Below are 27,983 nucleotides of genomic sequence, written 5' to 3'. Positions count from 1 at the left end.
GAATGAGAGAGCGTGTGCAGGCCCGGTCAGATAAATCACCCCGCTTCTTTCACTCCTCTAAAGCTGGCGTAGCATTCATCATGAACCCTGAAAAGAAAGATATAAAAACACCGGAATGCTTTTTAAACCCCGTGGCTTTTAGGGATGTGAGTGAAATGTCTGAGTCCTGACTCTGCTGCAGAAGCATGAGCTGAATGAAAGAGGAAGTCATGAATCAAACGAAGACACCTTTGTAAATAAAGTATATCGTGCAGATTAAAAGGAGGGAACATGTTAAAGTAATTCATGAAGGTAGAGAGGCAGTCGAAGAACTAATTGGATCCATTCTGATGATGCATATCTACACCGGCACCGTGTTTTTATATTCTGAAGTAGGACGATGCATTTTAACACTTTCTCCAGCTGTTGCTCTAATTAGCTGTCTTGTTGCAAACTTTGGATGCTGCCTTTAAACGCTCCTTCAGGCGTGACTGAGGGGAGAGAAGAGAGACGACACACACAGAAGTCTGACTTTACAACTTTTACTCGTGATGCATTCAAAGACAGTCCAAATTAAGGTAGTTTGGTTTCCTGCCTCCTAAAAGTGTGGCTGAGAAATGCTGATGGATGGAACTTGCAGGTCAGACGTCACGTGACCAACGCCATCGAACACATGAAGCAAAGAAAGTAACAGAGGTCAGGACTTCTTGACTCTGCAGGGTTACAGCTGGCCTTGAACACGACACTTTTACTGCTGGGGTCTAAATCAGAACACCTGAAAATAAACCTTTTCTTTCCCTGCTGTCGAAGCAGACAGAGACAGGACTAAAAGCACTTTTTAAAAAACCTCTTACAGTCGTTTAATTTGCTCCAAAACTACAATTGGAATCGTGAAAACAATCCGTCTGAAGAAGATGAAGCTGAAAGGATTCTCTCTGCTCTCCTCTCACAGGTTGTATTTTTAAACTGCGGCTCATTTCGACTCATTTTGTCTTCAATTTGTCGTCTTTTGGAGCTGCTGTCAGCTCCAGAACCATTTCCCCCGCTCTGCTCTGACAGCAGCTTTACACAGCGGGGAGGACGGATCGTCTGAGTGGGTTTTGTCAATGAGATGAAAGAGGAAGGTCTATTAGACTGATGAAAGCTGTTTTTCTCCGTGTTGGTGCAGAGGAAACCTTTTCATACATACTCTCATGCGGCCTTTGTGAGATCTTTTTAAGTGTTTTTTTAAACAGCCTGATTACCATTTAAAGCATCAAAACCAAAAAGGAGATGCTCTTCCTTCAAACTTTAATGTGTTGTGCGATGATAGGTTTCCTTTTTCGGTCCACTCGAGCGATAGGAGCATGACTTGCTCCCCTTTTTTACTTACGTACATGCTGTTTGTATCGTTACTTTGCTACGACCACAGCGGTGGTGTACCTTAAGAGCAGAGGAACGTCTCCAAAGGCTCCTTTTGTGCTCATTTTATGAACAAAGATAACAACCAAACCTAAAACCTTGATATTATATTTATTCCAGTTTTGAGGCTGAGTGTTTGTTTTTTATTCAGGCTCCTGTGAGGAACTCTCTTTCTGTGTTGATTTTGGCGCCAAAGTTATTCCTCTTATCTCTCTCCTGATCTCCAGTACATGCCTGAGTAGTGTTTTCTGACCTCAAATGTCATCCTGCTGTCTTTGAACAGTTGAATATATCACTTATTAGGATTTTTTTTTACAGTGGAAGAGGTGAAAAAGTCTGACACCGGGGCGCCCCACATACAGAGGCTATAGTCCTTGTTGCAGAGGTTGCCGGTTCAACTCCTGACTGCTACCTCTCCCCACATTTCCTCTCTCTCTTCAGCTGTCCTATCTTAAAGGCAAAAAGCCCCAAAAAGTCTGACACCTACCCCCTCACAGTGATTACAGGCATTTAAAATTACAATATAGAAGTGTCCAAACATGTTGCTGATGGTCTGGTTTGCTTGTGTAGTTAATAAGGAAACCTCACTGCTACTTTCAGTCTGTTTCATAACAATTTAATAAGTCATCACAGGAGCTTTAAGGAATCTAAAACCCCCAAAACAAACAAGACAGCAAAATAAATAAAATACTAAATTTCTTTGGATCTTTATTTGTAAATTAATCATGTAAATTAAAAAATATTTAATGCATGTAATAAGGAGTACAACTGATATATAGAAGTGGAATAAAATGTAAATACTCCACTGCTTCATTTATTTTATGTACGTGTGGCCCCGCCCCCTCCCCCTGACGTCACTCGTGCTCCTCCAGCTGACTCGCTCTCCCTCAGTCCTCCGACGGACCGGATCCAGCGCGGACTAACACCCCACCGTGGGTTCATTTATCCCCGTTATAAACTTCTTGGATCAGGGGGAACACCTCGGAGCGTGCTTCAAATACTTCCTCCTTGTTTCATTTTTAATTTTTGAACCCAAATGACGAGAGAAAACACGAGGAAGAGAGGACGAAGAAGAAAGAGGGTCTCCATCAGCTGCTCACCTTCCGACCACTTTACAGCGACTCTGAGGACTCAGCGCTCAGACACACCGAGGTCTGTTCACTTTACAGACTGTTATACTTTAAAGTGTTAATAATCATCTTTTATAGCATCTTTTTATCATTTAATTCAATAAATCAGCAGAAAAATGTTAAATAAAGAATTCGGCTGTGATAAAGTAAACAATATCAGCTGTATAATATTATTTTAAAAGCATAATAATGTCTGTAATTGGTCTTCAAATATCATTAATGTCGCCATAATTAATAAGCTTATAATACAATATTTTTTAAGGCTACTTAAGAAGATGAAATTCAGGATTTCTGCTTCACTAAATTAATAATTATGACTCCTGTGATATCCTGTAGTCATGTGCACCCAGTGCTTTTGTATATAGAGGTATTGTTGAGTTCATGTTATTGCCAACTTTACACTGAAGTCCTTTTTATGGTGATTTTAATTAATTAAGTAATCCAGCTTTAGTCAGGTGGTGAATCTCTGTAGTATTTATGTGATCAGAATCAGCTTTATTGGCCAGGTATGCTTGAACACACAAGGAATTTGACTTGGTAAACTGTGCTCTCTTTGTACAAGGCATAAGAATAAGACATACAAATAAAGATATAATAACAATAACATCAGATATAAATACAAAAGAACAACAAATAGGCATGACTAATATGTACAGGCTAAGATAATATGATAGTAGTGCAGTGGTGAGTAGCAGAGGTAGTTTTTACATTAAAAAAATAGTAATAGTAATAGTGATACTCTTATATTTATGCAGCTTTGTGTAGTAGAGTAAGTATTTTTACGTCTATTCTTCTTTGCATTAACTTTGAAAAACCGCAGTTCATCAAGTGTCCACTAGAGGCTGGCTGCAGAAACACAGGAAACCACATACACACCCAGTCATCTTAGAAATAAACATGCTTACAGCCTGATTCGGCACACACTGCACAGAGTGAATTTATTATAACTTGAGATATTAAACTTACAAGCTGTGCCCAAATATGGGCGTGCCTGACTTGATTGACGGGCGGGCACTGTAGCTGTTAGTGAGGAGGCCAAAGACCCGCCTCCACTGATGAGTTTCTGTCGCCTAATTAGAAGAGTTATCGTTATTCTCTGGGTTGCTTTGCGTCTATGATATTATCACACACCTGTATTAATCTCAGATGTAAATAGAAACCCGATCCTCGTTTATTTCTGCTCAGAGATGATCTGTGAAAACAAAAAGCTCAGCAGCAGACGGAGAATGACTGGAAATGACAAGATGACAAATTAGCGTGTACTGCCCCGCGTGCACACGCTCGTGCACGCTCCTCCTCGGCTCTGCCAATAAGGTCATCTGATAAGCTGAAAATCCTCCCTCTCTATCAGCAGCCTCAAGGTTTAGAACACACACACACGCGCACACACACACGCACACACACACATTGTCTCTCAGCCTGCAGACTCTGTTTAATGAGATGGGTTTTGCCTCTCCTCCTCCTCTTCTTCTTCTCAATCTTCCCCATCTGTCCAGATCCCGCCTCTCCTCTTCCTCTCTTTTTTTGTTCTGCCTTTCTCACCTGTTCTTTGTTTCTTTTTTCTACCTTTCTTCCTCCTCCTCTTCTCTCCTCTCTTCTCCTCTCCTTCTACTTTCCCTCTCCTGTTTTCCTCCTCTTACCACCTGTTTCTCCCTCTCCCTCTCTTTTGTCTCATTTTCCTTCTTTTCCTTCTTGAATCTCTCTCCTCCTCTTCCTCTCTTTAACACACACACACACAAACTGATTTGAAAGCGACACTGAAGGCCTCCACACACACACACACACACACACAGACTTCTCATTGTGCTCCACAGAATAACACACACCCTCTGTTGTTTGCTGCTACACCTCTCATCCTCCTCTCCTCTTCCTCACCTCATCCCCCCGTTTGAGACTTAGCCTGAAAACCAGCGTGTCATCGATTTCTGCGTGAAGGTGTTCGCCGTTCTGTAATTAAAAGACGCTCATCACAACACACACACACACACACACACACACACACACACACACAACCTCAAACTGGAGGAAAGTGTGTCCACCTCAGTAAAAGTAATGTTTGATGAATCCCCTGTTGTGCTTTCAAGGACTGTGGGACAAGTTCGAGGTCTCCAGAGTTTGATATTCTTCAAAATATTTGCTGCTTTTTTATCTTCAATGCAGCAAAATGTAAAATTATTTGTCTTAAAAACATCAACATGTTGTGGATAGAGAAAGCATTAGACAACGTCTGACTGCTGCTGCAATACGTCCCAATTATTACCTTAATAAGTGTCTTTAAATGCTGTAACATTGCATCACATTAAGCCTGTTAGTCACACTGATTTAACTTCAGTGACTTGTGTTCTTACTTCACTTATAAACATCGTGCAGCAGCAACCCCAGCGCTTATTGAGACGATACCTTTCTCTAAATCTCTCTAAACGTGTTCAATTCAACTACTTTCATCACCGACTGCGTCTCAGCTCTCTGTCCCGTCTCATAGAGAAACGTAGGAGGTGCGTTATTATATTTTAAGCACTGATTGGTGAAAATGAAGCAACCTCCTGTCCCAAAATTGACCTGCCTCTCCCTCTTGTCCTCAGCAGCTGAAGAATCTCTGGCGTTAAAAGCTCAAGCACTTAGCGGACTCATTTACCTGAGATTCATCCTGAGGGGCGAGAGCGGCCGATACGGTGAATTTCTCAGGTGATGAGCGGTGGCGGTGCTGCAGTGTGGAGTTGACCACATGCCAAACGTCATTTATATTTTCTGCTGGACTTCAGGCTGAAAATGAAATGACCTGCTCAGCCTGCAGAACGTTAGCATCTGTCCCATCCTTCTTTAAGTTAAGCTGAAGGAAAACCTCGAAGCTCAGAGGGTCAGATCTCGTCTCTGTGACCCTAAATTATTTATAACGAACATCCCGCTGTGTTGAGGAAGACTTGAAACTGGAGACCTCCATGAAGGACCACTTTCTTTCAGACTTCTCTACAATCAGTGGCCATTCAGCAATGCTCCATGGTGCCTCTAGTGGTCAAAACCCTGTAGGACACCATTGAGAACATCACTACTAAACGTCACATAGTTCTGAGCTGATTCTCAAACCCTATTCCCTCTTTTATTTTGGCGGGACACTCAGAAACGTAGTGGGCGTTTCCTTTATTTTGAAGGCTTAATTTGTTGTTATTGTTGCAGTGCACCAGAAGCTTTAGAAACTGTTCCCCAAGTGGCCCCAGGAGGACAATTATCAAACTCCTGCAGGATTAAATGAATCAACACAAATCTAAGGTGAAACAACTCATTACACAAGCGCGCTCTTACTTTGACAAGCCTTTAACTTCCAAGGACGACCTTCCCCTGAAGTCTTGTTCATTTCTTCTCACCGTGCAGACATAAACACACGTCAGAGAGGATGCCGGGAGAAAAGCTGCATAGCTGTAGGCCACAACAGAGAGTCCAGTTCAGTACCTGACTCCAGCAAACCTTAATGTGTTTCTGTCCCTGAAGTGAGGACTGAATTAGTGCTGCAGAGCTGACCTTCAGAGGAGTTTAAAGTCAGACTTTTGATGAATTTTTGATGCTTTACCTTTTTATTTGACTGACGGAGGGCGAGATGAAAGAACAGAGACACTCAGGAGAGATGCATAAATAAATGAGTCAGGTTTTATTTGAGGGTTTGTGTGTTTAAGGAGTTAGCCACCTCTTGTTTGAACAGCTAACAAGCCTCTAAAGTTAACTTGTCTCATTCATCAAACTTACAGGAAGGACCTTTAATCAGACGAGTGTTTGGAGGGTCTACCCTTCGTTGAGTTGAAGTGTTCACACTTTTAGAAAGGTCACATCCTCCCTCCTGCGATCTGCTCATTTTAAACAGCTGCGATGGAGAGGCGATAAACTCTCTGCCGGCGTTCGTCTGCTGGAAACGGTTATTACAGCAACATTCATCCAGGGATTAGGACCGGCCGACGCTCAGCTAATTAAACTTTCGACTCCCCGGCGTCACCGTCCTGACTCAAATGACTTCATAACGCAAAATATTTCACCAGCTCTGATGTGAATGCACGAATGGGAAAGAATGTTCAGCTAACGCATCAACCCTGCAGCAGTTTCCTTCTTTACGTCCCCTGAAAGCTTCGTTTGAAGCGCTCCTTCTGTGAATGACTTTTTCTTCTCACATGAAGAACAACAGGAGTTTATTTCCCTGGATGCTGCACAAACTTTGTGTTTTATTCGCTCGTCTCTTAAAGGTCACATGTAGGGTATCACAGTCTTGTTTAACTTTTAAAAAATTGCTTCTGCAAACCTGGAATATTCTGGAAAACTCTGAGGCTTGAGGATGTGCAGTTTGCTCTGATCTGATCTCCTGCTGTGTTTCACAGAGGACAGCATCCTCCAATCCTTCGCTTTCTTTATTCCCGTCTGTTTCCGTCAGATCCATCCTCACCTCCTGCTGCATTCAGGGACGCTCTCCTCATTTCTAAATCAAAGCTGGTGATGGAGTCTTTGTCTGCTGGTTGTTATTGATCTCAGAATCGCTGCGGCCGCCTGCTGAGTGCTCATTTTCCATCAGGAGGAGGGGATTTATCGACGGGGCGTCAAGAGCAGGAAAATGAATTGTCACCTCTGAGGACTTTGACTTGCTTTCAGCCTGAGCTCCCAGGTGTAGAGATGCAGCTCGACGTCCCAGAGTGCAGATATTTACCTCCAGAGACTAAATCCTAACTTTCATCTGCTGTTTCCCTCCGTGGTATTAGTGAACGTATAAAGTTGAGGTGCTGTGTTAATGAAAACAAACACCTGCATCTGAGCCTAATGTGCATATTTAGCCTCACATATTAGAGCTCTTATTAAGAAACTAATTGAAAGGAATTAACATGGCACCCTCTGCAGCATATGTCGCTTTAATCAGATTAAATCAGCGTCATTAGAGTGCAAATGCAAATTGTAGCAGCTCTCTCCACATCCTGCAGGAATTACAAAGTCTGATGTGACTGAAGGGAACAACGTTTGCTGCAAAACAGCCTCTCGCTGCCGCTCTAATCAGATCACAGTCCTCTGCTGAGTTTGTGTTTTCATACGCAAATTGAATCACAGCTCAGTTCTCAGGAGGAAATTGGAAACTTGGTTGACACAAGGCGAGATGTAACCGGTCTAAACACACGAAACGGAGAGAGGCAGATACAGTCAGCGGAGGGATGATTGGTGCACTACAGGAAAACATTGATGGAGTGCAGATGTAGCTGTCTCCATGTGGTATTAGAGAAAGTTTTAAAGCTTCATTTGAGTCTATACATTCAGAGATTACATTTTCTCCATATGGAGAGTTCTCCTGCTCGAACATGATTGATCAGTTTCATTCGGTCTACAAACTGATTCTTCATATCCCCGTTTCTGTTTCTATGATTACTCTGGTGTCGTTTTAGGACTGATCACAGGGCCTCAAAATGAAGTTCTGCAGCAGGGAAGACCCTTTACCTTGACTAACTGGTCTTCTGTTTTTCAATCAAAAGGTAAAAGTTAACTCTGCATGATTTCAAAGTTGATTTACTTTCCCTCCTCGAGTGATTCCACTGATTCTACCGAGTCCTGAGTTTGCTGATAAACCTCGACCAACTGAACGGTCATATTTTACAACAGCAGACTTTACACTGAGTGAAATCCAGGCTTTATTGCCAAACATTAGTGGTCTACCTCACTAATGCTCTTTTTTTAGACTGAATGGGTGCAAATCCCTGCAGCCAGGTCTCTAAATCTTATAAAGCTGACAACCAACCAGAGGAGCAGATTAGTGTGTTTGGTTTTAGAATCCAGAGAAATGAACAGTTCAGGCGCTCAGAAAATGCAGAATTGACATTTCTCTTTGTGCCACTTTTTTCTCCTCGCTCTTTAAAGTATATTGCTGACATTCATCTTTGTCACTGTCACGTAAAACTGAAATCTGTTTTCATTTTTCTTCGATTGTTCCCTGAATCTCTCACTCTTTTTTTCTCTTTCTTTCTCAGCTCAGTGCTCACGGTCTTTGCATTGATTTAGAAAACTCTCCCTCTCCTGCTGCCAGCAGTCACTCTTTCCCAAGCACATCCTTCATATTGACTCCTTTTCATAAACGCAGTGACATTAATCAATCTTATTTTCTGCTTTAACAGTCTTAACCTTTGTATCCGATAACTGTGCTACCCATCTAGAAAATGAAGCTTCCTTCTGCTGCGCTGCTTCAGGAAGTCTCCGTAGATTTGATTATCAGCTGAACGCCTGGATGCAATGGATGCAGATGTGTTTAAAATTGGCTCATCTCTCCAATCCTGAAATCCTTTGTTTGTTCCCCATCCAGATGAAAAGCTGCCAATGAGAGGATGCTACAGTGAGACCCGGCCATGGCTGCCCATCGAATCATCAGAGTGACGAACAACAACCTCGTCCTCCCTCGCTGTAAATCTGAGGGGACGCTCATCGACCTGAGCGAAGGGGTCACCGGAGCCAGTCTCAACGATGTCAAAGGTCAGTAAGCCTTTTCTTTAACACCTGATTAATCAAAGTTCACCTGATCTTTCTGTCCTTGTTGAATGTTCCTCATTCCGTCTCTTTCATTTTACATAACTGGTTTATTTTTCCGTCTTTGGCTCTTTCACTCCACTGGTTGCACTTCATTACAGCTACGCTTTCATGCTCCATATACGCTAATGAGGTGAACTAAAAATAGTAAATTATGCATTAAATTATGCAGTTCATCTGCTCAGATATTTACCTACTGGTCTGAAAAAAATGCATCATGAAGGATGGAAAATAAGTTTCTCTGTCATGGTGGGAATATTTCACCCTCCTCTCTGTCTCAGTGTTATATTTCCAGCTGTAAGGTATTGATTTAAACCACTGAACTATTTTCAGACAAACCTCTCTGTCTGAATTTTGTGCCATCATGTCGATAGGGAAACTGTCCCATTATGTCTGAGTCTGATGATGGGGTAAGCACTGTTAATAGCAGTATTCTGAGTAATCAGCCAGCCAGTGATTAAGTGCTCTTATCTAAAGGAGCAGGACGGCCTCACAATGCTTCAAAATCAGGATCTCAAACTGAGACTAATGTCTTTGTCCTTTCAGTGCCTTCTCCCAGTGCCTTAAGACTGGACACGTCAGCCTCCTACGGAGACGCACAGGAAGTGGTCGCCATAAAGGATTATTGCCCGAGCAGCTTCACCACGCTGAAGTTCTGCAAAGGTGATCGCCTCTATGTGCTGGACACGTCGGGTGGAGAGTGGTGGTACGCCCACAACAACACAGAGATGGGTTACATCCCGGCCGCCTACGTCCAGCCGGTCAACTTCAGGAACTCTTGTCTCAGCGACAGCGGGATGATTGACAGTCTAGGGGAGGGGTATGAGGATGGGTCCAGGGAGTTTGGAGGTTTAGGGGAGTGGACAGGGACGACCCCGAAACCATCTCTGCATTACATCAACAGCCCCGTCTCTGCAAACCCGTTCACCTGCTCGGTGGATCAGAACTGCAAAGACTCGAGTATCAGGGGCTCGGATCTGATCCTCTTTGATACCCTGGCATCCCCTTCGTCCTGCTCCAACTTTAACACCAACACAATCATGACCAATGGGTTCAGCAGTTGCCACATCAACAGCACCCCCATCACCAGCCCAAACCAAGACATCCTACCTAACCTCCACCGGGAGAACCCGTTCTTCAGGAGTAAACGTTCCCACAGTCTCTCAGAGCTGTCAGTCCTCCAGGCGCAGTCCAACCCAACCTTACCCTCTTCGGGATTCTTCACAGGCCTTACCGCTCCTCTACCGGAGCAGTTCCAGAGCAGGGAGGACTTCAGGACTGCTTGGTTGAACCACAGAAAGCTTGCAAGGTCGTGTCATGACCTTGACTCCCTGGGCCAGAGTCTCGGTTGGGGCCAGACTCAACCAGTGGAGACAAATATCGTCTGCAGGTTGGACAGTAACGGAGGAGTCGTTCAACTTCCGGATACCCACATCAGCGCCCACATCCCTGAAGGACACGTGAGCCACGAAGACCACCAGCAGATCTCTATGAAAGCCTTACTAGACCCTCCTCTGGAGCTCAACACTGACCACTGCTCCACTGTGAGCCCGGTGGTGGAGATCAAGCTCAGCAACATGGAGATCAAGTCCTTTATCACGCTGGAGATGAAGGTGTCGGTGAATATCAAGAAGGAGAGTTGTCGCACCGCAGAGCTGCTTTGTGTTCGGAGTGATTGTAAAGAAGGGCCTTACACACCCATCCCCAACGCGTACATCTACAAGGACACAGTCCAGGTGCAGTTAGACAGTCTGGAGCCGTGTATGTATGTGGCTGTTGTGATCCAGTCTCAGTACGTCAGCCTCAATATGACTGTTTGGGACCACGTTCAGAGGAAAGTCACCCTGGGGGTCTACGGACCGAAGCACATCCATCCTTCCTTTAAGACGGTTGTGGCCATGTTTGGGCACGACTGCGCCCCCAAGACCTTGTTGGTAAGTGAGGTTGGCAGGCAGGCAAGTTCCACTCCGCCTGTAGCCCTCCAGCTGTGGGGGAAGCACCAGTTCATCCTGGGGTTCCCTCAGGACCTCCGAGTGGGCTTGTACTCCAACATGTCGAACTACCAGGTGAAGACGGCCGAGGGTGCCGGGGTGATTCAGGGATATCAGGTCAAACTGGGGAAAGTGAACCGGCTTGTGTACATGATCTCATCGCTCAACCCCGACAGCATTTCAGACTTCACTCTCAGAGTCCAGGTCAAGGACGCCCTGGACTGTATCCTGACTCAGTTCTGCGTCCAAACTCCACCACCGCCTCCGAAGACTGGAGCGAGGATTACAGGCCAGAGGAGGTTTTTAAAAAAGAAAGAGGTGGATAAGATCGTCCTGTCGCCGCTGGCTGTCACGTCAAAGTACCCGAAGTTTCAGGAGCGATGCATCACCAACTTAAAGTTCGGCAAGTTGATCAAAACCGTGATCCGGCAGCACAAGAGCACGTACCTGCTGGAATACAAAAAGGGGGATGTTATCGCTTTGCTCAGCGAGGAGAAGATCAAACTGCGAGGACAGCTGAGGACCAAAGAGTGGTACATCGGGTACTATCAGGGGAAGATGGGTCTCGTTCACGCCAAGAACGTTTTAGTTCTGGGTAAGGTCAAACCCATTTACTGGTGTGGGCCGGACCTCACCACCACCGTGTTGCTGGAGCAGATCCTGAAGCCTTGCAAATTTCTTACATACATTTACGCGACAGTGAGGACGGTCTTGATGGAGAATGTGGGGAACTGGAGGGCGTTTGCAGACGCCTTGGGGTACGGGAATTTACCGCTGAATTATTTCTGTCGGACGGAGCTGGACAACGAGCCGGAGAAGGTGGCGTCGGTCCTGGAGAAGCTGAAGGAGGAGTGTACCAACATGGAGAACAAGGAGAGGAAGTCCTTCCAGAGGGAACTCATGATGGTAAGACCAACTGTTTTATTATACTCGTGTGTTTTATCTAGTCAGAACTAACACCCCTGTTATATGTGGGTTTGAATCTCAGACATTTTGGTGTTCACTCTGCAGTTGGCTGAGAAAGGCTCACGTGGAAAAGGGTTTGAGGTCTCTCTCGACAGCTGCTAGATAGTGTTGGCCTTATTCAGTCAGAAAGTGTGAAGCTCACCCTGTTTTTCCTTGGAGGGAGAAACTACAAAACCCACCTTTATGCCCTGTGACCACTAACATGTTATTCTCTACTAAAAAACCCCAGCCTGGAGCATCCACACCGGCCGCTTCGTGGTGGATATTCACTCCAGAGACAGGATGGACCTGTTGGTCTCTGCAGGATACTCAAAGTGCCAGAGGTGCTCATTCTGTCTCTGTAACTTCCTGTAACAGGTAGAAACCCTGAGCAGAACTGGACTCATACGTGGGCCGCTATCTGCCTCGTCAGGTTAGGCTGTGAAACAGAGAAAGGGTCATGAACGGATGAAATTAAGGTCGTTTCCGAAGCCATTTATATCCCGATGAATTAAAATAGTGACAAGCCTATTTGGTGAAGCCGAAGGCGCTGCATTTAGATTGCTTATTTTTGCTGACCAATAATCCGGACTCAATTATAGCCAATATGCTGGTATGAATTAGACAAAGGCGTTAAATTCTCACATTTCAAGGGTCGTTTCTGAAAGCACGGCGAGCAGACGATCACCAACTCGTCCTTGAACAGAGAAACACAGCGTGGAGTCTCACACTTGGTGCAATCCTCCATTATCTCCTAAATGATGCATTATTTATTTAGAGGCGTTCTTGCTCAGCAGAAGCATTTACAGCACAGATAAATGTTAAAGAAAATCGTCTTCCATTACCATAACACTGTTGCTGCAGAGGCGGCCGCTTTTCTTCTCACATGATGATGTACATTACAGAGCACTTTTATCAGTGTCTCCCAGACGGCGGCTGCATTGTTCGCCGAGCTTTGTTGACGCTCAAAAGAACAGAAAATCTAATTTCCTGAACAGTTAGCCGTGTGATTGATTTGTGCTCCTTGTCTGTTTTACATCAACATGATTTCTTTCCGCTAACATCCTCACACTGATAGAATGTGAGCGTGAGCTGGGAGGATCCTTATGCTCAGTCACATGAACGGTAAACAAAGCGTCTCAGCGCCCCGGGGGTGGCGAGCAGTCATCACATGAAGAATAAAGGAAGATGTTTGGAGGAGTAAAACTTAACATCTGCAGTTTGAGCGAAAACAACTCTGTCAAGCCAACGCACGCCGCCCTCGATGTGTTTCTCTACTCAGACAGCGCCGGCACCCTGGGGGAAGCAAAATTGACCCGATACATTTCGCTTGCCAGACGCCGTTATTCAGAAAGTACTTCAGCAAAGTACGTCTCCCAAACACAGTTTAACCAGGCAGAGCTGGTGAAGCGTGCACGCACTGTTGGTGCATGCTCATGCTGTTTCAGCAGAGCAGCCGGGGGGTAAAGTGCCTTGCTAAAGGGGACTGTGGCCTAGGAAAGTAGAGTGTCAGTCACATGACGACATCCCAAAACAATGAAAGCAAAGAGAGAGTGTTGTTCTGCTCTATAGAAGCTACCTTTGACTCCTGCTGAGGAGGCCAAGGCTTTTAATCTCCCCGTGTGCACAAAGAGTGCCTTGCTTTTCTTATCTCCCAACCAGGCTCCAACCTTGACTCCTCTGCGCTCCATCTTTGTCATATTTCCTGGTAAATAAAAGGAGAACACACTTGTGCTTTTTTATTGAAGTCCGGCAATTTTTCCCTCCGAGGGCAGAAACACTTTCATCCCTGACGGCAATAAAAAAAAAAGTGTCCTGTTGACCTCGGTGGAAATAATTGTCCACAGATGTTCCCTGCACAGAGATGGAGCACAGGGGAGCCTGCTGTCATCTGAAATGTGTCTCTCTTGTGATGCAGCTACAGAGCAAAAACTAGATGCTGAAAAAGAAACACAGATTCTTCAGCTGTGTTTTCATGTCCATTTAACTCAGTTTGACAGCTGCAGATGTTGCTCAGTCTGCAGGTGCATACATTAGAAACTTAAAGGTGTAATTGTGCATCCTCTGCATAAAAAGCATGGCTGAATCGAGGGACGGCTTTGCAATCACAATAAAAGAGGCTCTAGATTCGAACCCTGTGGGACGCCACGTTTAATGGATGCAGTGGATGATGAGCTTTGATTCTGTTGTGTTTCTTCCAGGTAGAGGATAAACAATGTGCCTGGCAGCCCGACTCCTCCTCCAGGTGTTTAAAAGGATGTCACGGTTAACTGTGTCAAACGCAGCCTTCACATCAAGCTCGACGAAAGCTGATTTTCTCCTTGATTTAATGTCTAGACGTGTAAAAACTCGCCGCTCGCTTTGCGTCCGTGCTTCAGTTGTAAACCCCCCCTCCACAGGATGTGTGTGAAAGTGTGTTTCTTGTGCAACGTTTTCCCCCCCGAGTGCAGAAAATTGCCATCAGGCCGCAGGAACAAGGTCCAGTGAGTCACACAGGCTTGAATTTCTAAATCCTCTCCTCAAAGGAAAAAATAGCTCGGCTTATAAAATCGCTGCTCAATAAAACATTCCTACATTCAGAACCTCTGACCGCATTCAGCACACATGTCTTGTTTTATCTTCATAACGAGGCAGGTCGTGATCCTTTATTAAGGTATAAACACTGACCTGTGAAATAAGACAAGGAACAGAGTGATAGTGTGAAGCTTTCCCGTCCCGTTCTTATGCTGAGAGTTTAATATGAAAGACGTGTCGGGATGATCTCCTGTCACAGGGTCGGATGGGAATCGTTGAACCCTTGAAGGGGTCTCAGGGTGGGGGGCGATGCCTGGATGAAGCGGCTTCATTGTCCCTCCTGCGGTTTGTGTAATGAGAGAGGAGGAGGAGCAGAAACATGAAATGGGTTTAGAGGGAGGGAGGTGAGAACTGATACACGAGGAGGAAAGAGAGGTTAGACACACACGTATGAAGTCACACTGACAAGAGCGAGGAAGAATATCTTATCATTTATTATATCAGACTCACACTGAGTTTTAGAAAGCTCCACATGTTGCATGTTGGAGGGAATCGTGTGTTTGTTTTCGTTAGTGGCATTAAGTTTTGCAGAAAGAGCTGTGTAGAGTCGATGGCATGCTGCACTGCATGTTGCATTATTGCACAAAGATCCAAGCTAATCCTGTTCAGGCTTAGATTAGTGATTGATTCTGTAGCTATGATCATTTTGAAGAAGAGTTAGTGTCTCTCTCTCTCAGCAGAGATATCTGAGCTGTGACCCCGCCGGCTTTAATCACTGTCTGTAAAAAATGAAAGTGTCTCAGCAGTAGTAACGCTCTCCGTTTGTCTTCAGGAGCACAGCTCTACACGTTTCCACCCCCCTCCTCTCCTCCTCCACGCTACCCGACAGGTGTTCTGGTGTGAAATGTGAGCCGGCATTGATCAGGACGGAGCTGGAGGCTCTGAAGGGAGCATCTGACACCGCCTGGGCAGATCTGTTAACGCCGGGACTCGGGTTACGAAGGCGGAGGACAAACGAGAGCGGGTTCTTGTGCTTGTGAGAGGCGGAGAGGCCGGGAGAGCGTCGATTAATAATATATACGCACAGAGAGGCGGGGCCAATCACTCCTGCAGGGGATGTGATCAGTCCCTAGAATAAAACAGGAAGGAGTCTCTCACTCTCAAAGCATCAGTCGTTAAGAAGAGGAGATTTGTAAATCATCATCTCCTCAGATTCTCTCAGTCCTCCTGTTTTCTTTGTGTCCTGGTTTGATGTGAGTGCTTTCAGCTCTTAGTCTTCAAAGTGAAGCTGAAATACTTTTTAAATTACCGTCCAAAGATTGAAGGTTAATACCAGAGAGAGAGCAGAAGTTGTACCTAAAACGTCCTCCTCTTTCTTCCTCTCTCTTTTTGTCTCTTCTACCTGTCAGTCCTCTCACCCCCCCTTCCTGCTGAAGCTGATTTAGCTGACAGCCGCTCGCTCAGCTGTCAGCTCCGTCTGTCCGTCTGCTCCGGGGCTCCCTGCAGGTCGTCACGATCTCCTGTTTTTCAGACATTTCTCGGTCTCTCACGGAGAACTCTGTTTTCTATTTCCAGAGCAGAATCCTCCCATTATTTAGAAACGTGGAAACATCCAACACAAACAGGAAGCAATGCAGAGATCAACTCTGGCGTTAAAACTTTCTTTCATATCTTAGAATAGGAATTCAAAGTGTGTCCTTGAGCAAGACTCCGACCTTTGACCCCCATCTGCCACATTTTCAACCAGCCCTACATGAGACCACATCCTCCCTGTGAGTTCCTCCTGAAGGTGTTCTCCTCCTCCTCTTCGTGCCTCCCGCTGTAATCCTTTCCGGCTTTAACGACACGTTTAGCTCCTGATTTGCATTCGAACACATCATGCTCGTTTTCAGACGGCAGGCTCAGGAGTTGAACCCTGACTCTCCTCTGTGTGTGTGTGTGTGTCTATATTTAGAGTGGACCTTGTGTGTGTGTGTGTGTGAGGCCTGATTCAGCAGGAGGCCAAAGTGCTGGTTCACCAGGTGGTAGAGAGACAGCGACACAGACAGGGAGAGAGAGAGGAGGTGATGCAGGTTAATTCACTTTATTCCAGCGCTGCAGTTCATCGTGCAGCAGAGAGAGATTATAATGAATGTTAATCACACGACCTCAGGATTAGGAGGGTCTCTTCTTCTTACGACAGATTCCTAATCTCAGCTCCTTCACTGGAACATGTTTATTAATTCTCTGTGCTTGCACACACTCCTCTTCTTGGTAGTAAACAGGAGAAAGCGCTCCGTAGCTGCTGCTGTTGTTGCGTCCTGCCTGCAGTGTGTTTCTCCAGTCAGCTGCTTTTACTGCTGAGAGTTTTTAACCCTCATTGAACCGCGTTAGAGGAGAGCGAGTGTATTTACAGCCGCCGCAGCCTGAGGGACGTGACTGGGATTATACGCTCACACATAAAGACTTGTTTTCTTTAGGAGTTTCTGAAACACAGAGGGTCTGAGGAGGAGAGACGTTTGAAGATTAACACCATGTCCACTTCCTCTCTAACGTGGACTCCTGTAATCCTCGTGTTGTTGTTGTGATTAGATGATGTTTGTATCTTGTGAAGCTCCTCAAAGTGACTGAATTAGATCAGTTTAGAAGGGAAATGTTAGATTTTAGAGCTGCCCCACACTTTGACACAAAATATCCTGCACTAGTTTAGACCTCTGTTCTTCTTATGGTCCTTTCCAAAGGTCAGAAACTCTGACATCTGTCCCTGGAGAAATTATGTTGCAGAGTCTGCATGGTTCCAGTTTTTTGCAGGATGTAAACTTGACTCTTAGATCAACGTCTTCTTCGTTATGTTGTATCCTATAAACTCTCCCTGTACTGAACAGATCGGTCTGACATCTCGTCCTCTCTCCTGTCAGGCGCTCCTGAAGATGGATTGTCAGGGTCTGGTTGCCAAATTGGTCCTGGACTTCGTCTTGCTGACCACGGCGGTGGAGGTGGCGTCCCGGTGGAGGGAGCTGGCTGAGAAACTGGCTCGGGTGTCCAGACAGCAGATGGAGGCGTACGAGGCGCCGCACCGTGACAAGAACGGTCTGCTGGACAACGAGGTGAGGGGACACGGGGAACACTGGGACACAGGGGACAGGTTTTTACAGTCTGAAACCAAACAGCTGATTAATCTGAGACATGTTTTTGTATCTGTTCATTAACTCTGAAGCGTGATCGCTCTCAGGACGCTCTGTAGTAATCACATCCTCTCTGTTTCCTTCACACCTGCAGTCCATGTGGAAGCCGGCCTACGACTTCCTCCTGACGTGGGCCGCCCACGTGGGCGACAGCTACCGAGACGTCCTCCAGGAGCTCCACCTCGGCCTGGACAAGATGAGGAACCCGATCACCAAGAGGTGGAAGCACCTGACCGGCACGCTGATCCTGGTGAACTGCCTGGACACCCTGAGGAGTTCTGCGTTCTGTCCCACGGGGTACGGGGACTTTGCTGTTTGAGTATTTGGACCCGGATGGAGGACGTAACGAGGGTTTTAATGGATCTGAGTTCTTCTTGGAGTTTAGAGGACTCTGTAGTGTTCTGGTCTTGAACAGGACGGCTTTGGAGTCTCACTGGATTTGGATTTAAACCTTTTAAACGCCGGTTTTGGATATTTGGTAAATCTTTCCTTGGCCTCGGATCTCGGAGTCTCTCTCTCTCTCTCTTTTCTACCTCACCCGTCGTCCTCCTTGTTCTGTCTCTCTCTGTTTGTTCCTCCTTTATTCCCTCATGTTGTTTCTTTGAACACATCTCCCTCAGGACAACATCACAGACCTCACCCTGCAGCTCGTTCCTCACAAACTGTGAACTTGAACTTTTATTTCTACCCTGAACTCTGCTGACGGTCCCGAACTTGACTTGTGTTTCTCTTCAGCGTCTCTCCCTCCATGTCTCGTCTGCTGGAGTCGTCTCGTACGCAATGAAGAGCGTTTTCAGTTATTAGATTGCCAAAAAGCGTTAGCATGAAGCTAACCCACATGTGACTAAGTGCAGTATCACACAGAGTGTTTGTTTGTAGGAGATTCAGCTCTATTTTTATACTTGAGTGTGACACAGATGAGTTTATCCGCAGTGTTGTCCTTCTCTTTGTGTGTGTCCATCATAGTTCAGCTGGTTAATTGGAGTCTTTGAGTCTGAGGAGTGAACTTTGTACATTTAAATTTGTTTTATTTGTTTCAAACGTCTGATGTTGGGTCTTCTTTGTGGTCTCTGCAGGATCCACTCCCCCCCGGTCTTTGTCGTGTTTCTCTGTTGGTATATTTTCTGCTGCCGTGTCTCTGTGTCTGTTTGGATGGGAACAGAAACTGTGCGAGGAGTTTATGAGTATATATATTTGTACTGGACGCTGATGATGAACGTTGTCTTGCCTGTGAGAGGAGACAGATCTGAAGTCTGTTCGGTGTTTCTGCTCAGAGAGTTTGAATAAAACTGGAAAGTGGAATCGTCCTGGTGTTTGTGCTCGTGAAGGCTTCAGTGGAGCTTGTTCAGGTTTGTGTTTTCTGTCCTCAGGATGATTCCTTCTCTTCATCCAACACTGAGCTGCAAACATTCACAGATTAACTCTACGTCCTCTTCGGTTTAATGAAGGTGTGTGCATCTATCCTCAGCTTCCAGTCCCCCCCCTGCCTCCAGTCTTTGTGCTAAGCTTGGATTAAATGATCCAGCAGCCAGATCTCTTGTGTACACGGTGACATGGATCTCCTGGTGAGGCAGAAAACACACGATTCTGAATATGTTGCTCCAATTCTGACCATTTAATTCTGCTACCCTGAGTTTGCAGATCACGTCTGGACGGCGATTCTTTCTGCACAAGAGCGTTCATTAAATGTTGTCCACAGAAGATTCCTCTGTGTAAACACACACACACACACACACACACACACACACACACACACACACACACACACACACACACACACACACACACACACACAGAAACCCCTTCTGAATATCACACATGAATGCACACATGATCATATGTGCTAATGCATGCACAAACAGCACACATGACTGCACAGGAGAAATCCTGCGTTTGCTCTCTTTCCCAGCAATCTCCCTCTCTCTCTCTCTCACACACACACACACTCACTCTCTCTCACACACACACACACACTAATTAAAGCAGATAATTATTCAGCCTCAGAGGACAGGCCACCTTGACAGCGTCGTCCTTTTGCTCCTCGATGAGTAACTCTCCACGTTCCTGCTGGTCTCCTGGAAACCACTCAGAACTTGGACTGGAGACTCGTCGCTTTTGTCCCGAGCTCGGTGATAAAAGTCTCTTTAGTGAGGTTTTAATAACCGGCGTTGAAAGAGGAGTGTGTTAATCACCTCTCACTGACTAAAACAGAAAGGTATCTTAGCTGTGTGACATTTTCTGCAGGGATGTTGAAGCAGATCAGAGCGATCCTTTAACCTCAAAGTCATCCACCATCTTCCACAATCTAAGCGCCCCGTTAGAGCAGATTTCAGGAGTCTTTAAAGGCGATCTAATCGGAGTATTATTCCAGAGATGTGGGAGGGAAACGCTGCCGCTCTGTCCTCTGTATTTCCAGAACAAATTGGCCGTGCTTTTTGAAAACACGAGACAGGTGGTGAGATGAAAAGCTTGGTGCTCCGTTTCATCTGCAGAGGACGAGCAGAAACAGGCCGGCCTGCTTTCACCGGGTGAATCTGCTGAATGTAAAGAGAGCTTCAGAGATGAAACAGCAGAAATAAAACTCTCATATCTGCTTTTACATCACGTCGAGAGGAAAGCTGATTTCTGCCTCTTCAAAACAAACACTGCATGTTTTACTCCGTGTGTCCTCCAGCTCCTCCTTTTACATCAGATCAGATCCAGTCCCCTCTTACAGACAGGACTCAGTCTGATCTCATCTTAATCCACCATGAGCAGAGCACTTTGCAGAATTTAGCAAGTTACAGTGGCAAGGACAAATTTCCTTTAACAGGCAGAAACCTCCAGCAGGACCAGACTCATGTTAGACACACATCTGCTGAGACCGTGTTGGAGAGAGGGATAGAGGGAGATGAAGAGACTATAAGTTTTGAAGCCAACTCTTAAAAGTAGAGAGGGTGTCTGCCTCCAGGACCCTGACTTTGATTTTGAGCTGAGTTCTGAAGCTGAGTTTTCCCTGAATTGTTATCTCTAACTTCTTCATGTCCTCACTTTTCACAGGATCGTCCACCCGACCCTCCTCTCAGCTCTCAGTCTGCTCCGGATCTTTAACTCCACGTTTAGAGTCTCTGGGGGCCGAGCGGCTCGTCAAAACAACACGTTTTGTTTTCCTTTAACCTTCCTCCACATCTGCTCGTGCCCTGTCGTCTGTTACCTGAGGAACAGAGGAATAAATTAGAGGAGAATCAGTGAAGGAGCCTCGTGTTTTATGGATGAGGAGGCCGAGGGGGGCGAGAGACGCTCAGGTGACTCAGCCTTGTTAGAGAGAGAGAGGAGTGTGTGTGTGAGGTGTGTGTGTGTGCATGTTTACAGCCTGTTTAAGATTTGTTTTATTGATCACACTCAGTCATTAGAGCGGAGATCGATAGAGGAGGAGGACAGAGAGAACAATTAGAGACGTTTGATGACTCAGATTGTGTCATGGTCTGTTTGTGTGTGTTTCCAGCTCCCCTCCTCCTCCGTCTCCTCTCGTTACAGCTAATGCTTCTTCATTTATTCTGCTGATTAGGTCTCATTACAGCTTTAATTTGTGTGCAGTTTGCTGAGGTCAACAAAGTGAACCTGCTAATATAAAGACCGGAGCTGCAGAGGCGGTGAAACCTGAACGAGGCTGAGAAAAGGTAAAAATGAGAGAGGGAGAGAAGTTATCAGTCCAAATGTTTTCAGGGGTTTCTGCTGGGATTGGTGAAAGCTGTCTTTGCAGGAAATGCAACATAAAGAAGAGAGGGAGAGGATTTAAATGCTGTTTGAACAATAAAAATGTGTTCATCTGTTGTGCAGGAATGAATGTTTAAAGTTAGGGAGACTGTCTTTCTCTGTAAATGCAAAAAAAAGTCTTGACCTGCAGCCAAACCTTCATCAGACTTATTGTAAGTTTCATCAGCGGTATTTGAGATCCATGCAGGACCAGGACAGGTTTCCTCGTCTCCATGTTTATGTTTTGTTTACCCGTCAGCTCAGCTCATCGATCCGGCTCAGCCCTCGGAGACTACTTTGTGTCAAACTGAAACAAACCAGCGGCGTTAATTGACTTCTTTTTGTGTCTGGAGCTTTGTCACAAATCGATCCTAAGTACAAAACAAAATCAGGGTGAAAGTGGGAGACAGAGGACGTGAAGTCTCCCAACAATGCAGATTCTTGTGCTCTGAAAACATGCGGTGAAAATAAAAGCTTTCCATCCTGACAGGTGAAACTACAGCTGTCAATCAAACCGGATGTGACCACGCTCTCTAAGGAGTTTAAGGTATGCTCAAATCTTCATGAGTTCACTTCTACAAACCTTCTTCTTTTATAGTCTTCCTTGCAAAGCGTGCAGCACTCACACAGCGGGGACACTATGGTGCAAAAATTGAAAAAGAATAAAGCTGGCTTGATCACATCTTCAGGAAACTTCTACATCTGACACCCAAATGTTTGCACACAATAAAACTAAGGTATCCAACATCTCTGCTCCCAGTTTGTTCTAAAACTCGGCACTGATCTGATATATTTTGCTGCCATCTAGTGGAAGCTCATCATTGCTGCAGCCTCACATGTGACATGTTTCAGAATCATGCAACTGTACTCTTAAATGAATTAATCCAAGGACAGATAAATGCACTTACTCAATCCTTAACTTTTAAATTCTCAAAGGAGAAAATGATCCAGGAATAATAAATTAATATTAAATGTAAAGAAAGAGAAACAGTCAGTGCACTTCTCGTGTTTCACCACTAGGTGTCAGAGTTGAGCAGCTCAGGCTGCTCAGTGCGCAGAGGAAACACTCCTCTTTTCAAAATAAGAGCCTCCTCTTCCTCACTGCGGATTCCTCTGACAGCAGAGACTTTTATTTTGGAGGAATCATTCCTCTGTCGTGTTTTCCTGCCTGAGCTTCACGCACCAACGTTAGGAGGCAGATCCACGCGTCACACTCCATCAGTGGTGTGTGTCACTACATGAAGGAGACACACACACACACACATGCAGAGATGAATGATGTGACTTTTAGCCGTGCGTAATTTGCGCGTTTTGGACAGCTGAGCGCGCGGGAAAGGAAGGCACCGCAGCACATGTGATGGTTTGACTCTCGTGGGACTTGTGATGCTGCTGGACTGAGTCCAAGGATGCTGCTGCTGGTCTGGCTGCCGGAGTGCCTCTGTGCAAACAGGAGCTGCGCCCTCCTCAGCTGCTGAGGCTCGGACCAGGCGTGTGTGCGCGTGGACGACCTCATGGATCACTCCTGGGACATTTAGGAATCCGGGACAGTGAGAGCCGGACTGTGTCTCCTCCACGAGCTGCACCATGGGGAACAGCTTCACTAACCTGGGTGCCTTCCAGTCTTTGCACATAGTCATGCTGGGTCTGGACTCTGCGGGTAAAACCACCGTGCTGTACCGGCTCAAATTTAACGAGTTCGTCAACACGGTGCCAACCATCGGGTTCAACACGGAGAGGATCCGGCTGGGGGGCGCGGGGGCCTCCAGGGGCATCAGCTGCCACTTCTGGGACGTGGGGGGTCAGGAGAAGCTGCGGCCCCTGTGGAAGCCTTACAGCCGCTGCACGGACGGGATCGTGTACGTGGTGGACTCTGTGGACGCAGAGAGGCTGGAGGAGGCCCGCACCGAGCTGCACAAGATCACGCGCTTCTCAGAGAACCAGGGGACCCCCCTGCTGGTCATCGCGAACAAGCAGGACCTGCCGCGCGCGCTGGACGTGGGGGAGATCGAGAGGCAGCTGGCCCTGTCCGAGCTGAGTCCCTCCACCCAGTACCACGTCCAGCCGGCCTGCGCCATCATCGGAGAGGGTCTGCATGAGGGGATGGACAAGCTGTATGAGATGATCCTGAAGAGGAGGAAGTCCCTGAAGCAGAAGAAGAAGAGACAGTGATGAAGACTTCTCTCTCTCTATATATATAACTGAACTGATTCATGCCTCCTCCTCCTCCTCACATATATATATACATATATCTATATTTATAGCTGCTATGAGATAAAAACAGAGTCTATATGAATGTTAGAGGGACATCAGGAAGGTAAACCGGCTTCATTTACAAACTGTCTGCAGAGAACCTCAGAGATATATAAACATGGCAGTCACTGAACGTCATATTAATGCTGAATCTATGATCCCAGTATTGATCCGGGCTCTTTAAATCCCCTCAGAGAGTCCCTGGTGTCGGAGGATTCATCAGACTGTTTTATAGAGATGTGTTTTTTAAGGATCTCCTGGCAGAGCTCCGTGTTGCTGCGTGTTGTTGTGCTGTGCACAGGCTGTGAGACGATGTTAGACCAAAGATGATTCCCCTGAGAGGACGAACCCATCTCCATCCTTCCTTATGGTTTGATTTTTATAACCCTCTCTGTTCTTTAGGATTGTTTGTCAGATTTAGAATATGTTTGGTGTAGAGAAGTGATTTTAGAAAGGAGATATAGACTGTTTCTGAGCTCCAGAGGATCCATGTGATGACACCTCGTCTAGAAGCTGTGCCTGAGGTGTGCTCAGCTCTGTGAACGACTGATTCTCTCCCTCGGTTTGACTGTTACACCTCCACCTACGAGTGTTTATGTAGCTTTTCCTTTTAAGCCTCAAATCTGTGTCACCAAGTTTGAAGAAACAAGTAGCCGCTAAGAGAGCTCACTTTGTTGTTTCCTCTGGTGGTCGCAGAGATCTCAAGATGTAGCAACAAGCATGAGGAGATTAGAGACGTTAGAAAGAGAATTATAGTTTGATTTAAAGCTCTTTTCCTTCTTTAGCACTTCTGTTTTCAGCACAGAGACATTCATGATTAGACTTTAAACATGACCCGAAATGAGAGAACACACAGTCGTCTGCGTAGAGTGATAAGTCAGCATCCTTCAGGTCTACGAGATAAATACTGGTGTTGGTAGTTGTTGAGAAACGTTTCCTCTGATCGATAAAACTGAAGATGTCCTTGTGAGGGAAGTTAGTTTAGTCGTGGAGACACTCGAGCTCCTGCAGAGAAGTTCAGAAGAAGTGGTCATAGCCGACGGGACTGTTGAATGTTGTTCTTGGACTGTTGATTTCCGCCGCGCTCACGTCACAGGAGAAGAAGAAACGGTTCGAAGATACTCGCTGCAGCTTGACGTCTATAGATAACAACAACACTTCCTGGATGTGAAATAATAACCTGCAGCATGTTCCTTCCTTTTAAAGAACTGATTTTAAAAATCACTCAACATCTCAAAAAATCCTGCACACATATAACGACCACAAGGGGGCAGACTTATCTGTGGTTTGGGTTTAATATCTCCGACATGTGGCCGTGTTCGTCTTTGCATGACGGCCTCTGCATCACACAATGTAACTCAAACAGTTCAGTGTTAGCGCCAAGATACAGCACGACCAAACCATGTACCAAAACAGGAAGAAGAAGAAGAAGTATTTTTGGGATTAAACTCTTTGTAACTGAGCTTGTGTGTCGTCTGTTTTTTCAGAGAGGGAATTTCCCAGAGTGTGTGTGTATGATAGCATAAAGTAAAGTCCTCTGCATGCTCCAACCTGAGATAGAGTCAAAATGCCACCTATGAAGACTCCTGTTAGAGGACGTGCATGCATCCTCGCACATCATCTGCAAACAAGTGAAGCAGCAGACTGTGTTCTGACGTCTCTCCATGCCACATCTATGATATTAAAGATCCAGAGTGATATCTTTTTATGTTGATGCACTTATTAAGATATGTTTCTTAGTTTAGGGGTGAGTTTGTGCCCCAAACTCTGAGACCAGGCCGATTTAAAATCTTAAACCTTCTGTTGACTCAACAAAATCTGTGTTTCCAACATTAGTGAGTAAACTGAGATGATGCAACATGAGTTTTTGTCACTCCAGCTTGGTCCGCTCCTCTCTGAAACATCAGGATGTCTGTTCCTCCGTGCTGAAAGGATAAAAAGCACTCTGGAAAGCCCTCTCCTTATTAAAATGTAAATTCCTCATGTGTGCCACGGTTCCAGCTGGTTCTGGATCATCCCTGGACTCCTCTTTGTGGAGTGTGTTGCAGGTTTTTTTTGCAGAGCTGTGAGCCGGTTCAGGCGGAGGTTAATCCGGCTGCGTGTTCTCCTCCTGCCCGCAGAGCGTCGAGGCGAACCGGAGTCAGCGCTGACGTCACACGACCAAAAGCTTCAGCTCGTTATCATTTTAATTAGAGAGCGAGAGAAACTTCAGACGTCAAGGTTTAACGCTGAAATGTGTTTCTCATTTCAGGAGGGTTCTGATTCGTCCTCTGGGTGATCGAGAGGCGTTCAGGGTGACCTCTGAAGCATCCAAAGGTGTGTTCAGGTACTCAATTATTTAAATAACATGTTGAATATGGAGATCAGAAGAGACACTTGAGTGTTTTCTTGTTCAAATCTCAGCTCTGCTTTCTTTGCATTAGCTTTCTTCTTCTGTGTCTGTAATTTTGGACTCTTCAACATCCCAGACTCATAAATATGACACAGGGCTGTGTTTAAATATCTTTCTTTATAAATCACCAGAACATCTTTCCTATATCTTCTATTTTCCCCTCCCTCTCCACAGTCCTCCTCATGTTTTAAGTTGATAATTGCAGAGTGAGGAAGTGTAAGCAGTAGTTTCTTCTCTTGGCCTGTGAGAGCTGTACTTATGGAGGGATGCGGGGTTACACTCCACAGAGTTTCCAAATTAAATCGAAGTGTCTGGTGTGAATCTTTAAAGGCTGAAACACACAGAAACCTAACTGTAAGATGAGGTATTGAACCAGGAACAGATGAGTTAGGTCACTGAGGCCACATTTCCTCCACGAGGAGGACGGATGTTGGATGATGGAGAAGGAAATAAAGAAAGAGGAGGAGATGACAGAAGATAGTCCTCCACATTTCCCACACATAGAGCGGACGTTAGAGGTCTGAGTTTGTGTTTTTATAACGTCAGAGGACAGAAATACTCTCTAATGTACACGAGGAGTTCGTTTAATGTCTAGATGATTCATAGAGTGATCATCTGAGGAGCTATGGTGCCTCATACAGAGCTGACTATATGATAAGAAGTTTATAATAATAGGAAGGAGCTTAAATGCTTTCTTAAAAGGCCACAGAGAAACTAAACTTCATATGTGAGCTGCTCTCCTTCTTTCTGACTCCAGATCTGACTCCTATCTCTGAGTTAACAGTCTGGAAATTGTTTGAACTCCAGCAGCCTCCAGGTGTGTCTGTGTGTGTTTTGGTGCTTTGACCTTTGACCTGTCTGCTCTCTCATAAGCCGTAGATCTCAAACAAACACGCTGTGATCCGTGCAAACAGACCAAACCTATCCGACAGTCAGAGAGGAGGAAAACATCAACATTTAAAAAGCTTAAAGATGATCATTTATGAGACACACAGAGACGAATGTTTAGTTTATCCTCCAGGTTTTTGAAGAATCATACCTGCTGTGATGAGTTTAGGGAACCTGATACTATGGGAAAAGTAAAAACAGTTATGTGTAACCAGGATCCAAAGCAGAGCAAATAAACTGAGGGTCATGCTGATGTTTTTACAGGAGTTTCCCACACTGTGCAGCTTTATCAGGCATCATAATAACACTCTAACTCTTTAATAATTACACTTTACTGTATGATTACTTTAGGAATATGATTACTTAATTTAATATTTTTTTTAGGGTCACACATGTGCAGCCAAAACAAAGATATAAACACACAAAGAAGAATAAAACATTAAAAAGAATGCTTCTTTATATCCCTCTGCAGTCCTTTCCTCTGGCTCCCTCTTGTGGTCAGACTGGTGTACTGCAGCGTTTGTTTAACTACATTACTGTGAATATAGTTGTGATTAATTTGAGGCTTTAAGAGTTTTATTCTTTATATGAGTTGATTGTATAAGTTCAACTTGAACTGTACATTTAAAGAATATTAATATATATATTTTCAGTTGGTGAAATTGTTTATTTTATGTTGTTTGCTTTCCTGTCTGGAGGACAAAGTTCACCAACTTTTATATTTATTGCGAGCTGTTTGCAGGCAGGGTTGTAAAGAATATGTGCCACAGTTTAAAAAGTATCCTCAGGTTATATAATATCTGTTTTAGGTTTATGTTTTTTAGGTTGAAGTCTGTCTTTAATAAACAGCTTAAACTGACCTGTAATCAGATTTTAAATCAGTGTTTTTTAAATGTTTCCATTTAAAGAGATATTTTGTGGTGCTAAGAATTAAAGGCACTAAACCAGGGGAGAGCATGATCAGAGTTCAGGTTAATTATTATAAAATGTAATCCTTCAGCTGCACAGTATCAGGAGCATAAAGGTCAAGTTCTGTTTGTAATGTAGATGTTTGCAGAGTGCA

At 45.2% G+C, this 27,983-nt stretch overlaps 2 protein-coding genes across 3 annotated transcripts in view; both read left to right on the top strand.

Annotated features, from left to right (window-relative positions):
* Window positions 1–19,250, top strand: part of LOC117808406 (SH3 domain-binding protein 4-A-like) — a 90,643-nt gene extending 71,393 nt beyond the window's left edge. Inside the window, exons 1-6 of one of the 2 annotated variants that reach the window (XM_034678143.1) lie at window positions 2,270–2,532; window positions 8,821–8,987; window positions 9,588–11,938; window positions 17,389–17,577; window positions 17,750–19,004; window positions 19,124–19,250. In XM_034678143.1, coding sequence (XP_034534034.1) covers window positions 8,864–8,987; window positions 9,588–11,938; window positions 17,389–17,577; window positions 17,750–17,974 — 2,889 coding nt within the window. In that variant the 5' untranslated portion in view covers window positions 2,270–2,532; window positions 8,821–8,863 and the 3' untranslated portion in view covers window positions 17,975–19,004; window positions 19,124–19,250. Of the gene's footprint in view, window positions 1–2,269; window positions 2,533–8,820; window positions 8,988–9,587; window positions 11,939–17,388; window positions 17,578–17,749; window positions 19,005–19,123 lie in introns of those variants that run through there. The other variant, XM_034678142.1, reaches the window with a different exon arrangement.
* Window positions 19,251–20,899: 1,649 nt separating this feature from the next.
* On the top strand, window positions 20,900–25,102 carry LOC117808413 (ADP-ribosylation factor-like protein 4C). Its single transcript, XM_034678158.1, has 4 exons — window positions 20,900–20,939; window positions 21,232–21,314; window positions 21,881–21,937; window positions 22,411–25,102. Exon 4 carries the CDS (start codon window positions 22,975–22,977, stop codon window positions 23,557–23,559), a length of 585 nt encoding a protein of 194 aa, XP_034534049.1. The 5' UTR covers window positions 20,900–20,939; window positions 21,232–21,314; window positions 21,881–21,937; window positions 22,411–22,974; the 3' UTR covers window positions 23,560–25,102.
* The last annotated feature ends 2,881 nt before the right edge of the window (window positions 25,103–27,983 follow it).

The sequence above is a fragment of the Notolabrus celidotus genome, chromosome 24, assembly GCF_009762535.1.
Source record: "Notolabrus celidotus isolate fNotCel1 chromosome 24, fNotCel1.pri, whole genome shotgun sequence".
NCBI classification, from domain to species: Eukaryota; Metazoa; Chordata; class Actinopteri; order Labriformes; family Labridae; genus Notolabrus; species Notolabrus celidotus.
Note: the sequence above shows the minus strand (reverse complement) of the source record. Positions and strands in the feature narration are given on the sequence as shown.

Coding starts and splice junctions, on each gene's coding strand:
- LOC117808413 (XM_034678158.1), top strand. CDS start 22,975: ATGGGGAACAGCTTCACTAACCTGGGTGCCTTCCAGTCTTTGCACATA.